This window comes from Apteryx mantelli, chromosome 4 (genome assembly GCF_036417845.1).
Source record: "Apteryx mantelli isolate bAptMan1 chromosome 4, bAptMan1.hap1, whole genome shotgun sequence".
Taxonomy (NCBI): Eukaryota; Metazoa; Chordata; class Aves; order Apterygiformes; family Apterygidae; genus Apteryx; species Apteryx mantelli.
The window spans coordinates 72,958,211-72,975,326 of record NC_089981.1 but is presented as its reverse complement, the minus strand read 5'-3'; the positions used below and the strand labels follow the sequence as shown (position 1 = coordinate 72,975,326).

Genomic DNA, 17,116 nt, shown 5'->3' with positions numbered 1-17,116 from the left:
TTCTCAGCTGTATATCACAGGGCTTGCTGAGAAAGAGCCTGCTTGCTAAGTCAGCAAAGAAAGGCTGATGATGGCTATGTTTCACATGATGTACCTTTTGCTCACTATTCTAACTTTGTCAAGGCACAACAGTTTTGTATGTGTCCCACAGCCTGTGAGAAGGGTACTATAAATGCCTGCATATGCACTTCCTTAAATAGCTGCTGAGTTCACCTTCAAATAATATTTAAGTAGAAGAAAAGATTGCATTGAAATAAAATGGCAGGTCAGATGTAAACTGTCTCGAAATTCATTCCTCAGTATTTTCTAGGGTATTCAGCATTAGTTGTATGATTTATGGACTCCATATATTGCAAGGTCTAGTTTCAGTAGCAGGAGCACTGTTTAGGAAGTTGATTTTCGTTAACAAAATGAGGCAGGGTGCCTATAAGGGAAGACACAGTGGTATTTTTTTGACAAAAAGTGGGAGAGAGGACTGTGATGAGGCACTACACATGGAAGAATGCATCCCAAGGTGCAAGGGGTATGTCCCACTCGGCAGACCATGGCCCTGCATTTCTCCCCACCCCATTTTGTAGCCCTCATTCATCTGAAGAACAAGAACTACACCTCTGTGTGGCCATCTCTTACCAGAAGCACAGAGGTCATGCACAGTCTAGTCCAGCATCATTACTAATTGCAAGAACACAATGCTTTCCAATTTCAAAGCACTTTATAATAGCCTGAAGACCACTGCCATAGCTGGATTGATATCCATGGCATGGTCTCATGGTATTGTATGAAGTCAAATGTCCTGTGTTTTCTCCAGGGCCCTAACTACCTAGCAAGGAGTGTGTGTGCAGAGATAAAACAAAACATTGGCCTAAATTTACTTAATTGTTTTAAAGTGAATATGACACACAGGTCAAGATGATTTGGGACTGCTAACCTCTCTTTTATCTCCCTGAAACATTAGGAGGCTTTGCACAAAAATGGTGCTTTAATTCTCAGAAGATGGCTGGAAAGACAGTAACTACTCAGTAGATAAAGTAGGACTGCCTTTTGAAAACCTGGGGAAAAATTCTGTGTGATTACCTTTTCCACTGGCTACATGTTGATGTTTATCTGCATCCACTCCACTGAGCATGCCCAGCCAGGCACTCTGCATCTGCTGATCAAAGCCCAGTGGCCCCCATGGGTTGCTCAGCCTGCATGCCTAACCACCTCCCTGTGACTTTACTCCCATCCTGGGAATGTGGCTTGCAGATGATCTACTAAACACAAATTAAATACTCTGAGCAGCCAATCTTCCTTGCTGCATGAGATGTCATTTTTTTACCTATGAAGAAATGAGTTCTTGTTGAATTTCTTGTGTTCTTTCAAAGCTTTCACTGCTTATTAAAGTAAATGCAGCCCTGTTTGATGAAAACTGAGAACTAGTAAAAGGAAAATCAACTGTTCTTCCAATCAGCCCTAAAATCTGGGTATTAGTTGTGCAATGATTTCCAGGGGAGTATATACAAGACAAGCTGTTGAACAGCTTTGAAACTTGATCCAAGCCCACTGAAGTTGCCAGAGCCCTGCTATATTCATTCTGCTGATTCAGTGGCATCACTGGGGATTTTGCACAGGAGGACTAAAAATTGGTGAAGTCCAACATTTTTTGGGTGCATCAAGATGAAAGATGGTTGGCCTAATTTTTGAATTAGACAGACAAGTGAGTAGGATATGAAAAGTATTGCTGCCACTTGTTAGCAGGTTCATTTGATAGATCACGGACTGATGAGTAAGGGGTGTAAAATATCATTTTGCCCTGAGAGATGGCTGAGCCAAGCCACATTGGCAGTTTTGTGCAGGCAGGTTTGCGTGGCTGTTTCCACGCAGTGTGTGGCTCTGCAGATAAGCAGAAGGCTCTGTTCTCCAGGGCTGTCAGTCTGGGATTTTTATAATCACCGCATCTTTGCAAAACTATTACAGGGGAGGATTCCTCCTCTGTTTGTCTCCTTTAAATTATACCAAAGTCACATTCCACTAGGGAGAAAGTTTGCTGTCATAAGTGGATAAAGTATCACATTTTTCCTCATAACCAGGAACACTAGAAGCCTGACAAATGCTTTTGCCTCTAACATATTAAACAAATACCCAAGTGTTTCACAGAATACTCTCTTATAGATCGCTTTCACTTATTCACTCCTAGTTTGTGATGTATTAATGAAGATGCTAACAGAAGTCTGTAGAGCATTATGGTCAATCCTGTGATCAATTAACTTTTCATTGTCAGCACAAATGAACCTGCTATTTTTCTCTGTTTTCTACTGGCAGTGAGGATACTATGTTGAATTGGCAGAACTTGGGTAATAAATTGAAGTATTCTACAGTTATTGTCTCAGTGCAATCCTGTGATAGTCGGGGTGGGTTTTACGGACTCATGCCAGAATATAATCCTCATGCTACTCTGATTCTATTGGCTTCAATAGTTATTCCTGATTTACCCTAGCAGAACTAGAAGATACAGGCTGATACGAAAGCTTTGAAATCAATAGGGCAATTGCCAATTTGAGCAATTTTACTGTGAGTTTTTTATTGCATGGTGGTTTTTTTGAAGTCCTAACTTCTGAAGTAATCTGAATATCAGTCTTGGGTTTAAAATCAGTTTTTAGTTTACTCATCTGTTCTCTTCACCTACAAATCTAAAAACTGACTTTAAACTCAAGACTCCTATATATTCAAAACCTCACAAGGCAAAGAAATAAAGTTTTGTTTGTCAGAAATTCATTTATTTTTTAAGCCAAAAAGTCTTACTTTTTGCAAGCTGACATGATGGCACTTGTGGCTGACTCTGCTGGTGAAAATCCACAGCTGTGACTGAGATGTACCCAGCATAGTTTGTAGGGATATTTGAAGAAAGCTTTCATCATGATTATCTGTAGTATCTAGTCTTAGGACTGCTTTTGTTATGGCCTGCAAGAATCCACCAGCAGCACCCCTGGGACACCCAGGACAATCTCTTTTATGTCTCAGAGGAAATCGTACTCATTGTATTGGGGTGGCAGGGAGATCAATTACTCCAACTCTGTATCATCCAGAAATTCCCCTTGCACAAACTGAACCCCATAGGAACCTGCCAGGTGCTTTTATTGCTCCCTTTTCCATTCCATGGAGGTTTTCCAGTGCATCTGGAGTAAAATCAGTTGAGCTTGATTTCTCCAGGGGCTACACAATTGCAGCTCCCAGTGGGTTCAGATGACACGGTGGATTTGCAGAAGCTTGAAAAATCTGAAAATTAGAATGAGGAAGCCAGAAGAGTATGGGCCTGATTCCTCTCCATTACCCTGCTTTTTCTTCTGAATAGGTATATTGACTTTCTTCATGTCCCATTTAGTTACCCCTAACCGTACTTACAAGGGCAACAGGGCCAAGTCACCACTGCTGATTGATGAAAGGCTCTAAGAGAGGCCCAAGAATGGTGAACCTCCAGAACTCCAGTGATTTCCAACCTTAACCTGGCCGCTCTGTTGGGCTCAGAGTCTTTGCACGGTGCTGTCTGTTAAAGCTCAAGGAACTGCAGGCACTGTGGTAGGGTGCATTACATCCTGTGCAGGGAATCTCAGCCAGACATAAACAGATATCTGATCCCTATAGTGTTATTTCCCACTGTAATGTATGTGCACTAGCTTCACACCTTTATCTAATTAGTCACAACTTGGTATACATGTTTTGCTGAAACAAAAGGGTGTTTATAAAGGCTTGGGGTCTTGTCCACACCAACAGACATGGGGACGTTGGGGAATCTGGGCTCCCCAGTACAAGAAAAACATGGACATACTGGAGTGAGTCCATCAAAGGGCCACAAAGATGATAAAGGAACTGGAGCATCTCTCATATGAGGAGAGGCTGAGAGAGCTGGGACCATTCAGCCTGGAGAAGAGAAGGCTCAGGGAGGATCTTGCCAATGTTTATAAATATCTGATGGAAGGGTGTAAAGAGCACATCCTTGGAGATATTCAAAACTCAACTGGATTTGGTCCTAGGCAGACTTTTAGCTGACCCTGCTTGAGTAGGGAGGTTGGACCAAATGATCTCCAGAGGTCCCTTCCAGTCCCAACTATGCTGTGCTTCTGTGATCCATGCTGCTCAGAAGGAAGGTCACACTATAAGCCCTGCTGCCTTGCTGTGGTCTTCGTTGCCACTCAGCCACAGTGGCCAGGGCACAAAGGTTGCAGGAAAGGTTTCTGCCATGCAGAGCTACGTCATTCCTTGGTCACACCACAGCTGTACTTACAGTTGCTTGGACCCACCCTCAAAACCCTTGAAGCTGTACTACAGCCACTTGTGTGATTGCATGGTCTTATTTCTGCTGCTTCTGTCCTTCCCTCCCTGCCCCCCCGGTACTTACTGCTAAATATTTATAATGCTTCTAGGTTGCTAAGCAGCACATAGCTCCCGGCTCGGAAGAGAGCCTTGCCGAGAAGGCAAGACACACTGTAGGTCAGCGTGGGCAGAGCTGGGGGTGGGAAAAGCCAGCATCTGCTAGTAGTGGTCCTGCTTTGCCACTTGCTTACCTCGCTTTTGCTTGGGTGTTACCTCCGTCAGTGTGCATGTGGCTACCCCCACTGGTATTGTAGGGCTGGAGAACAAGGCTTCCACTTTGTCTGACTCAGAGAGCTGTTTGCTAAATAGCCATGTCAGGGGTATTTGTGGAGATCTGCTGTCCTAATAGTATCACAACATCCAAACTCTAAACAAATGCCAGGTGATGGAGTAAAGCACTAACAGAAAGAAGTGAAGAGTCTGATCACAACTGTATGCAAGCCAGAAAACTGGCAAGAATGGGAAAATAGGATCATTCCTCATTCTGGCCTTTGCCATAAACCAACCGTGTGAAGATGCTCCAGATGGGGAAATGGAGAATTCCTTCTCTGGTGTCTGCTTTTTGAGTTGCATGAAACATGAAAGATATTAACACTCCCAAGCAACAGTAGCTGAAGGCTAACCTGGCTTTTCCCTTCAGTTGCTCTGAACCTTGGGGACCCCTATGTCCTTCTGAGTATGGAGCCTGGCTGAATTCAAGTTCTTCCTCAGAAATTGTCCCCAGTTACAACTGCCTAAGCTCAGTTCCCAAATTGCACAAAAACAAATCTGTGTGTAGACATAAAGGCGTGCAGGACTTGCTGGTTGCTCTGTCCTTTGTATGGATTTGCCCAGTTGCATGCCTGGAGCGTGGGGAGGCTGGGACCACCATGTGCAGTCAATACCACACTCCACGCTGACTTAAATGGGGTTGCATCGATCCTGCAAAGAGCAGGATCTGCCTCTGCAGACTTTTCTTGGTTACTGGTGAAATGCATAAGTAGCTCCTTAGAAGTCAGCAGTGTTACACCAGCTGGTGGCAGGGATAGATTGCCTGAAATGCAAAGTGATCCACATAGTTGCAAAGACCAGTTTATCTTACAAATTTTGTTTTTCTTCTCTGTTCCTTGCATTAATTTTTGGTGCAGACACTCTTTTGTAAAAGACATATCTATAAGGGAAAATCTGCAGAGAATTTTGGTTCATCTGCAGAGAAAGTAGCCATTAGTATTTAAACAGGAGCCTTGCTCTTCTGTCTGTATCACCTCCATCATTCAAGCTGTTGCCTGTGTTTGCAAGGGATCAAATAGCAAGGTAGTTATCTACATGCGGAAAAAGAGCTGAGCACAAAATAGCCTAAAAGATCAACTTTTTTTGGCGGATGAGAAGCCCAATGCCTAGGATGGCAATATCTACAGCCATTTGGCTGGTCAGAGACAGATTGGCCTTCAGAAATGGTGAGAGTGTGGTGAAGAGTAGCCCTTGCTCATCAACTCTCTCTGCCACCTTATTATTACAACCCCATGTTTTTCTGGTAATGATGGCCACACTGACCCAGAGCACTGGGCAATGGCCAGCCAGTTTGCAGATGTGGTACAGGATTCTTGCATCTTTCTCTCCTCTGTTTTCCCCTCCAATATAGACATACTTTTGTAAGGCAACTTCTAACTGGGAGCCCAGCTAAGTAATAGTTTATAAATATCTTTTACTAGCCTCACTGCAGCTTAGCAGAAAGAGTTAGGTAGTTCTTACGCCTTGTTCAATGTATATGTTCAGATGTCTTTTCTGCATAAAGCGAGCAAGGTCTTCATTAGTACTGATAGAGTTAGGTGCTTGAAAAGCATGTTTCTCCAGGTTTCCTTAATAAATGTTTGTTAAGCACTTTGAAGATAGAAAGTACTGAATAGTGATAGTTGTAGTTCAATCTGTTCCAAAAAGACTGGAGAATTTTATGGGGTTAAGAGAAAAAAGATCTTAGTTTTAGCTTTCATTCATATTTTTGTTTTACTGTTCCAATGAGTGACAGAAAAGCAGAGGAGAGTGTTTGCTGCCTTCATGCCGGCACTTGTGAGAATGTGTACGTCTCAGTTTTGTGTGGGTCACAGAGAGTGAAGGACCAAACATGCATATACATTCAACTTTTGGGCTCAAAAGTGTGGAGGGTGCACACAATCCAATCTGGGGGGCAGGATTAAATTTTTGTCCATCATTGCATGCACCCCATGACTTTGATATTAGTGAGATGCCAGCAGCATACCAGTGCTGCAGTAATGTATCCAATGTGTGCTGGTCTTTCTGGAGGATATTCATAGGTGGGCTCCAGAAAATGCTACTCTGTTCCCCCTTCTGAGCTGCATGAAATGGAAAAAAGCAAAGCAGGAAGGGTTACTGCCTTCATTATTGAGCTGTTACCTATTCCTAGCTGTCACTCAGACCCAGGTGGTGTGGCTGAGCAACTCACCCATGTCTGAGATGTGATCTTAGGTTTTGTCTTGATCACTGAGAATCAATCCCAGTGAAACTATGGCTGTACTTCAACTTTGCTGAAATGATTTCTCATATAAGAGTGATTGTTTCTGTTCCCTGAAGCAGTCCGTATTTCTTCTTTGATTCTTCAGTTTGACAGCTTAGACAGCTTAGTAATATGAGACTGTAACAAGTCCCTTGGATCAACCTGTCTGTCCCCTGATATTGTAGTCACTGTGGCATTTGATCCCTTTCATAAACATGTCAACCTTCTTGAAACTGTGTAGCTTTCCTACTCTCCCTGCTCCCTCCTCCAGCAAACCATTATTCTTCTGAGAATAAGGAACCTTGTTCTGATCTCCAGACTAAATTTGTCCATGTCCAGTTGTTTCAGTCTGTTTCTTTCAATAGCCCTTTTCCTTTTCTGGTGTTCCTTGAGACCAATCCCATCTCCTCTTTCTTTTCATTACACTAAATAATTCAACCTCTTTTATTGTCTTCCAAAAGAAATTAGGACAGAAATTCGAGGTGGTTTCTGTGTTTAAATTATAGACTAGTTAGGGCAGATATTGCCTCATGCAATAGAGCCCTCTCTGTCACCTAGGCACTACACACATATGGATAATGCCAGGCTGTTTCTACATTGCTTGGCAGATCATTGTGTGCCAGGAACCGAGCTCCACACATGTATCTATATTGGCCTGTGGCAGGGCAGGCATTCAAGGAGAGGCAGCACACCTGGCTCATCAGCAGCCACCCCATTCCCACAGGCACTGCAGTCACTCGGCACACTCTGCTAGGCATAGCCATGGCCATCCTCCACATGCTGCAGCTAGAGACATAGTCAAGCACAGCAGCAGCTAAAGCTCCAGCTTTCTCCTCTGTCATGCTTCAGAGGCTGTCAAAGTTTGCACCTGTGTAAGGCCACATGAGAAGCACAGGCTCAGCCCCAGGCTTGAAGTGTTGTCCTTGGATAGCCCTGAGATCAGGACCCCATGGCAGAACTGGGAGTATAACCTATGGTACCCGACTAATCCATCACAGCAACTTTCCTTCCAAGGAGGTAAGTGTCATCCCCCATCTTTCAAATTGCTGACGGATAACATTGTGGGTTGGAGTGTCTTCAGATTTCAGGGTTTCACTCCTGTGGGTGTGTTTCAGTTTTGTTAGCAGAAGGGTGCCTTCATTCCACACGTATTACTAATTAGATTCATTGCCACTGCTTCCTTAGCAGAGAATGCTGATCCCTTTCTTTTAATGGCTTTTTGCCAGGCCAAAAGGCCAGCAAAATGAGCTCATTTTTTACATTAGGCCCATTCAGTTTTTTTCCTTTTGTCATCAAAATGTATCAAAGATGTATTCTGCACTGAAAACACCCGATGCATAACATCAGCTATCAATCATATTCCTCCAGTCAATAAAACCTTTTAAAGATTATTATAGGGAGTGCAAAGAATGGGGTGTGACACACAGGGTTACTGAAGGTGTTTTTATCAATTACAATGGTTAATAGTCCAGTATTATGATAATAAAACTGCCTCCCTTCTGTAAGATTGGTTTTGTATAGGGGATAAGTAAGGAGCATAATTATGAAATTGGTTTAATTGAAGGCCTAGTAGGAAGTGTGATTGCATTATCTTAGTCTCCCAGGGACAGATCTTGCTTTGTTACATTGGAATAAATCCTGCTAAAGTCCACTAAAGTTTGTGGAATTACTCTGACTTTTCACTGCTTAAAATAAATGAAGACTAAACTCCACTTCTTCAATTTCACATATGGCTCAGCAATCTATTGCCATTACTTGCAATCTGAACAGGCTAAATCCTCCCTTAAGATATACCCAAAGTGTTTTCAGCAGGCTGGGGTAGATGCATCTGTACAGAAAGAGATCTGCCCCTCACATCTTGCACTCTGAACACACAAGCTCAGAGAACCTGTAAATGCTGATGAACGGCTGTGGCGTGGCTCTGTATGGAATATTTCATCCCCTGAGAGAAACACTCAGCAAAGGCTAGATTGTCAATCTGCGCACAGCGAGGGGGATTTGACTATCACAGGAAAGTGTGAAACATCCCAAAATGGAAATTGCCCACATGCTGCAGAACCTGCTCAGATATATTCCAGAAATTGGTCAGCTAAAAATGGCTGTGAGGAGAGCTGAGTTAGCTGTAAATTGCAGTCTTGAAAATACCCCTGCGAACAAGGCTTCTGGCTTCAGCCTGAATAAAAGAAACTACTTAGGAGATGGTATCCTGAGGCTAGATCAAAGCCTATTGAAATGTGAGATGAAATACAACTTGCAGTGCTCTGAAAGAGATTTTCCCATTTTTCATAATGGTTCTAGCACATGCACTTATGCAAATCTCCCCCCCTTCTCTGCATATGAGAAACAGAGAAGGTCTGAAGATGTTAAAACTGTGCTGCCTTCCTCCTGCAAATCTGATCTATCAACCCACCATCGAAGATTGTTGGCTAAGACTGAAGTATTCAACAGGCCCTAGGGAAAGAAAGGCATTTTCTGATTCAGAGGAGGCACCTAGCTTTTTTGATAAAAAGCAAAGGGGCAATGCAGCTAAAGGAAGGAAACCTCCACAAAAGTCTAGAATAGAAAGTAATCCAGTGTACATATTGCTTTCAAACTGTGCAGGTAATAACATCTGTGTTATCCTACTCTTCCAAACCGCTTCTAGTTTGGAAGAATAAGTCAAAAAGGTCACATAGTGAGATAATAAATATTGGGGCAAGACAGTTTGTTTGTCTTTTAGATGTAGGTCTACCTAACTTACTAGACTGGAAACAGAATTACAGGGAATACATGTAAAAGCCTTGGGAGATTCAGAATATTGAATTCTGGTCTTTGACAAACAGTTGAACAGTAGTGAATGTGTAGCTGAAACTTGTCCAGATGGAGCTACTTTTTATTATAACTGTAAAACATGTGCTTTGTATGTGGGAGGTAGCTGAGCCAGTAACCTCTTCCTACTAGTAATGAATAGTACGCTGCTTGTTTTCTGGACAGATTGATGGTCTACATATGGCTGTTAACTAATTTAACAGAGAAAAATTAAGGTTTCAAAGAATTTGCATCCTTAGTGTTTCTTCTTTAATTTCTGTCTTTACATTTTCAAATAAAAAATACCCAGATGAAATTTTTCTGATCCCTGTGAGACAGTCAAAAGGAAAATTCAGAATGTGACTCTGTTTCCATGAGCCTGAAAAATATTTCCAGAGAATTTTCCCTTCCTTTGATTTTGAAACATGAGCCTGTATGCGTGGGCCATAATGCCAGACTAGCCAGCTCAGGTCAGTCCCCGAGCAGGGCTTGCAGTGGGAGGCTGCACACAAAGTTTGATGGCTGTGGCCTAGACAACAACTGTCTTCAGTGCACTGAGCCTCTCTAGGATGGGTCCTGTTCACAAACCAGTCTTAGAAAGCAAGTTTGCATCTCTGATAAGTTGCTGTCCCAGGAACTGATTCGCCTCCAATGGCTAATGTCCAGATGCATCAAACTGTTGTTTGATGAACACTCACATTACTGAGATGTAAACATCCTCCCTTCATTTTCTTTACATTTGTATAAGCATTCAGGTCACAGAGAGAAATGATCCACTAATTGTAACATCACTGAATAACATTACAAAATGTATTCTTCCATTCCTATCCTGTATCTGCTAAATAAAGATGCTTTTAGAATGTGACTATAGCCTATATATCATCTTCTCTGGGCTTCCAGGATAGAAGGCTTCAAGACCTCTAAACATAGTTACTACAGGTATTGATAACAGCCTAACCAGAGAGTAATGAAGTTAAGTGAAAATATATTTACCAAATATTTACCCTGTTTCTTGAACAACTTCTATAACCCAGGAGGATGTTGCTGCCATTGGTTCTCTACCGGTACATGGTAACTTGGATATTTCTACTGTATACTGAAGGCACATCAGGATAGACAGACAGTAAATGGGTGTATCATATGAGACCCAGTTTTACTGAAAATCATTTGTTTTTTATCTGTTGCTAACTACTGAAGTATCATCAGTATGTTAGTGGTGGAGAATATCTTCGAAGTCATTGCATGTATAAGTGATACTTCTTTGTCTTCCTGATACTGCCACTTCCCTGCTGTCACTCTGTCTTGGTGAGAGGCAGGTAACACACACAGATGCTGATGGGCAGTCGGCAGCATGTTCCTCAAAGCAAAAACATGTCATTGCAAACACAGGAGAGACACACAAACCAAGGCTTCAGCTTTCAGCTTATAAACAAGCTTGGCAACAGAACAGCTCTCTTATTTATCTTTTCCAATAGCATAGACTTGTGCTGTGAAATACAAAAGTGAGGTTTTCTGCATTTACATTAGTAGAAATCGGTAGTAACTTTGTTCATAATAACAGCTACCTCAAGGCAAAACTGCTTTGAAGGATAGATAAGTTCTTTAGATGTTACTAAAAACACCTTAATGGAAAGATTGAGAAACCAGAAGGATTTTTCATTCATCAGACCACCTGCTTACTTATCACAGTCCGTCTTCCTCCTTCATCAAGAGCAGGTGGCCTTGAGCTCGCAGATGTCACGGTTCAGTCCTGACATGGCTCTGCTGCATCCTGGCTTTCTGTCACTTCAGGGAACGCTCAATTCTTTGCCTCCCTCTCACTGTGAAATTTCCTTTCAGGGCCTGATCAAGGGCCCCCTCTGCCTACTTGGCTCAGTTCCTGCTATACAAAGGCAATATAAAGGTGCCTGGTAGCTTTCAATGTCAAAGAAATCACTAGCAATTAATACTGGTACACTTAAAATACCATCAAGTCTGTTTTTTTTTTTTTTTTAATTTTGCAGATAACTTTAAGTACAGTTTACAATTTTGTATCCACTGTTCAGGAAAGAACAGTGTTCAGCCACAGTCTTCTGAATCCTGGGCATTTCCTCTAACAACTGATGAAAGGGAGAACAAAGTGGCATTTTCTCCTCTAACTGCATTTTGAAAGAAAAATGACACTTTCTCTTCCTATTTTGTAAGAAATGAGATAGGTATTTCCCCCAGAAGAAAAATCAGGGCAGCAAATTGCAAGTGGAGGCAGGCGTCTCCTGGCAGTGCTGAGTAAGGTATCTGAACCCCAGAAGGAGGTGAATTTAAGATCCCTTTGTTTCTCTGCTGCCAGCACAAGGTCACCCCCTCTTCCCAGGCTGGGTTTCCCTGGGTCCCACCTTCAGCTGCTTCTCCCTTCCTGGCTGCTGGTCATGGGCATGATGCTGAGCAGTGACACTGCTACAGAGGCAGGTGCTTAGGAAAGGGGCTTCTCAAAGTTCAAGCTAGTCAGAAAAAGTCATATTTTGATTCTAACTTCTCTCTTCAAAGCAACTGGAAGAATGTGAATGTTGCATGGGGCTGGGTTGTGTCTTTTAAACCCTCTTACTATTTAATAATCTGAACAAATTTTTATTCCCATTTCTAGGTAGTCTTCTCCTCCTCAAAGCTTTAATAAGCCTTGAGTAACAAGGCATAATAATTGATTGATTAAATGAACAATCCTCTCAGCTTTTGTCTGATTTTGTTTAGAAAGTCATATAAAGAGATTTTTTTTAAATGTGTAAATGTGAGACAAATCATTTGAGACCCCCCCTTTGTTCTCTACGAGCAGAACTGCATTTCTGACAGTAGGGCTATGCCAAATTTACACCAACAGCAAAAGCTGACAGGGAGGGCTTTGTCAAACATACCAACTGATTTTCGTGACTCAATGTGATCAAGGGCCCAAAACTTCATTTTCTTTAAGAAATCTTCTAAAGACAGAACATACAAATTCTGTTTAATGTGCATTGTTACATTGACCTTTACACAGGACTCTGCAGAGAGCTGGTACAGAACCAGCATGAACTTCTTTGACAAATAAGATTTATCGTGTAATGTGATCAGAACTTGATCTGAAATTGAAGCTTAACATGTGAAGTGCGCTATTAAATGGCTATTTGATGCTTTCTTGATTGTAGGATACATGCAAATTAATGCATACATGATGGAGAGGTCATTATGGACTCTGAAACATCATTTCAGGCGTGTACTAAGCTATGCAGAGTTGCATGTACCTTTCATTTGCAGACGTTTTGCATGAAGAATGCACCAGTCTGTTTGCTAAACATCAAAGCACAATGTGTAGAAAATCATACTGTAAAGCAATGCAAATCACTTGTTAGTGAACAGCCTGTTTCGCCTGCCACCAAGTGAGTATATCACAGACATGAATGTTTATTCCCTGCTTATTTCCTCACTAATTTGAAACATCCATCTTACTAATGAAGAGTAACACTGGAATGGAAACGTATGAATACAAGGCTGCACTACTTCTGAAAGGGGGCTTAGAGTGTTACATGTAAGAAGATCATGCATTACCTAGCTTATCAGTCACAAAATGGGATAAAAGAGTTCCCCTTGGTGTGTAAGAGGAAAAACATGTATATTTGGATCTCAACAAAGTTAAAATCTGAGAGAAAAAAGAGCTAGTGACACACAGAGGTAGTGACACAAAAAGAGCTAGTGCCCTAACACAAAAGGGCAGTTTAAAAATTTCAACAGACCAAAATGACTTTGCATATCTAAATACATAGGTCAATTTTAATCATTGTGATAAGTGCATAAACCTCCATCAAGCCAGTGATTTAAATGGTATAAGAGAGAGGCAAGTTTGACCCAAAATCCATGTCTGTCATCCACTTGGAAATAAACTGAGTGAAGGAGTTAAACGGAGCATTCCTCAAGACTGAACTTTAGTGTCTGCCAAAATCAAATAAATAAATGCCTCCAACTGGCATTTCACTGAGTCCCAAGAAAGTAGTTGCTCTGTTTTACTAACTCTAACCCTGAGCAGCTGATAAGACAGAAGAGGATCTCAGGGATGCAGAGAGCCAGCAGAACCCTGATAAAATCTCCATTCCACTGTTTTCAAGCTCTGAAAAAATACACTTTCAATGCATATCTAGTACTGGTTGTAGGATATCACTGGCTACCTCTCCAGCAGTGTCTCCAGAGAGATCTCACCACTGTAAGTGAGTCTCTGAAACTCCCAGTGAGATGGCATGCTGGCTTCATGCTGGGAGACAAACCTAGGGATGTGACAAGAGAAAACGTGTTCTTGGGGAAGAGAAAACAAAGCAAAAAGGGAGAAGAAAGGAAAAAAGGCAGAGTTTCAGGAGGAATAAAGAAGTCATTCTTGAAAACTCTTATAGAAAAAAATGTAAATAAAAATGAGACGAAGGCACTTTTTAAAGTGAAGAAAGAAGATCAAGGCTAGACAGGGACAGAAAATGGAGCTGGAGAGGAGCAGAAAGACATTGGACACCAAAATATTGAAAGAAGGGGTAAGCAGGAGATGGAAAAGATAGAAACTAGGAACCTCCAAAACTTTCTCACTTGTTGACCATTCACAGAATTTTGAAAACAGGAAGTTTAAAGACAGTCACAACAGTTTTCTTCTCTAGGAAGAAACGAGACAAGAAATGTTGCCATCAGATTCTCCATTCCTCTTGTCAGAGATGTGGTGAGGTGGATGGATGCTTTATAATGTCATGAAAGACAGAGCTGCAGGAAGTTATGTCAGATACTGACAGGCACAGCATGTTAACTGCTCAAAAAGAGTTCAGCAAAGCTTTTTAGTCTTCCCTTCCAATTCCATTTCTGTTCTCTAACAGCTGGAATCACAGTTAATATTAACAAGCCTTAAGTCTTACCAGCTGAAGAGGGATGTAAGATATCACAATGAGAAGTATTCTCTTTGTGATTACAGTCAAAACACATTTATCTTCTTATACTCCATAAATCTTTCACTAATGCTTTTCTCTGCTGAAATTAAATGTCATTAACTATTTTTGTATTAATTGCTATTTTTTTATTAAACTGTGTCAAAAACAATAGCCTAGATTGACTGTTATATTACATTTGTTTATCTAGTCCTCTTTTTGCCCTTAGAAGCACCTTAAACTCAAGGCACTAACATCTGGGTCCAACATCTATATGAAATACCTGTATGGAAAACACGAAGTTTTTTGCTCTTACTATATGCAAAGCTTCAGCTTTAAATAAAGATCATACCACTTTTGAGGAAAGAAGTTGTGAGGGATACACTTAAATGATATAACATGGTATTTTACAGGATTTGTGCTCAGGTTCCTCTCTTCAGAGTCACTTTAAAATACCAAATAAGATGCATTTGCTCAGTGATTTGCAGATTCTTGTTAGTTTTATAAACTTGCTGGGCATTTCCTGAATTGCCTCACAGTTACTATTGAAGGGTCTGGACTGCGTCACCAAATGGTGACAGTGGCTACTAAACAAAAAAAAAAGGGGATGCTTCTATGGTTGGTGTTGGGGGACCGGTAGATCACAGCAGGCACTGTGTTTCCAGTCACTGAGCATATTGTTTTAGCTAACTCAGACATCTACAACATGGACCTTTATGTCTGAGCTACTAAATTGGACTTCCTTTAAGGACAATAAAAAGAAATAGGAATGCCTTGGGCACAATGCATTTGACTTATTTTAAGTATCCACTTTAAGTAGATCTGATTCATGTTTTAAAATTACTTGTTTCTCTCCACTAACTGTAAAGGGAGCTCGGGGTGGTCATCACAACTGTACATATCTATATTTGATCAGATGAGTCCTGCTCCTAGTGACTGAACATGGTGGTTTTATGATGTGAGTTGGGTCCTCAGTGGACATGATTCGCCCTCATTGCAGTTTGAATTATGTGGCACTTGGAAGAGAGAGGCCTAGGACCACCAAAAGAACTGAACTGCTGTCTAAGCCTTGGGTGGCTCCCTTCATGCCAGGTATGGAGGTGGTAGTAGAGCCAGGACCATACCAGCGCCCAGACAACAGAGTTCTCATTCCAGCAACCTTCATCTGATTCAAAACCCACTCTGTTGCTCTGAGTGGCATGGAGAAATCAACAGACTATGATGTGGCCTCAGTACCAGAACCCACATGCTCTAGGCAGATCATGAGGAATGAAAAAATTTAACTCCTGATTTGACCTGTGTTCAGAAAGAAAGAAATAGAGTGGAAAAGTTCAATCTTATAGGACATCTTAAATGTCCTTGTTTTTAAACTATATTGATAAAGAAGATATTTATCTTTGTCCTTTCTTTTCCCCCACCCCACCTATACACCATCAAACCTGTGATCATCCAAGGAAACCACTGAGAAAAGAGGAGAACGGAACCAGTCGAGCTGAATATGCAATGACCTCCTCCCAGAACAACAAAACAGTTGATAACAATGCAGTTGTATAATTCCTGAAAGCCCTTCAAGACACAGGAGGTGTTAAACTTTAAAAGCACACACACAAAGTATGCAAGGTGGGTGAACTAAGGAAACGAAAGGCGCTCTGTGGCCAAGGACTTCATTTCAGAAATAGCGTCCGCATCAGTGATTCAAAAGAGAAAAGCAGGCTGCTCTTCAGGCCTGCTGCTTGTCCAAGGGAGGATAAACTTGCCCACGTAGGCTACCCGGAGAAAAGGCCTCACAAAGGCATAAGCATTGCATGCTGCATCTCTTGAAAGCATCGTCACAATGACTCCCACTTCTTCTTCTTCTTCTCCTCTCCACCCGCTTTTTATTTTGGATTGATTAAGCAAAAGCTGCTTAAATAGGATCTTTTGATGGAGAGGTGATCTACCAGAGTGGCAGCAACTTATTATAAGTGGGTCTGAGATTCAAGGGTGGAAGTTGCCGCCTACATGCTTCTCCAGCCTGTGCAGTGCTTTCACTTACAAGCTAGCAGCTTTGTATGCTTAGTTCATTCATTCTTATCATTCCTATTATTTTGTTATTAAAAAAGGGGAAAAGGTTTCTGTTAAGCCATCAAGCAACCAAAAATTGCATGAACTTGTGACTTAACCCAGGAAATTCATCTGCAGTCTCGTGACTATGCAATTTCCATGGCTGAAGACTTTCCAGGCAAAAGAAATCAAGATATATGATCTTAGCAATTAGCATTGCTAATGAAAGAGACATAATATTAAGAGGTGCTTTGAACATTACTACTTCATAATCAGCCTCCTTTTTAGCATCACATTTTATTTTTTATCTTTAACAAGTTTTTTTCTTTATGAAATTCTACATTTCTCTGTGTTTGCATCACACTGATTTGCCAGGGACCCCTCCAGGAAAGATTTTGTTTACATTTTGAAGTGACTATTTGGGCGGAATTGTGTTGAAAGGACTAGCAGCACTTTGAAAAAGAAGTCCTCTACATTCACTGATAGGTGTTGTTTCTTGAAAGCATTGAGTCTCCAGAACTGACCCACCAAGGACATCGTTAGGTCT

The 17,116-nt window shown here is 41.5% G+C and overlaps 1 protein-coding gene across 1 annotated transcript in view; it reads left to right on the top strand.

Annotated features, from left to right (window-relative positions):
* The window catches only part of PRIMA1 (proline rich membrane anchor 1), a 54,578-nt gene extending 38,498 nt beyond the window's left edge, over positions 1-16,080 (top strand). Inside the window, exon 4 of the mRNA XM_067295622.1 lies at positions 15,981-16,080. Coding sequence (XP_067151723.1) covers positions 15,981-16,080 — 100 coding nt within the window. The remainder of the gene's footprint in view (positions 1-15,980) is intronic.
* The last annotated feature ends 1,036 nt before the right edge of the window (positions 16,081-17,116 follow it).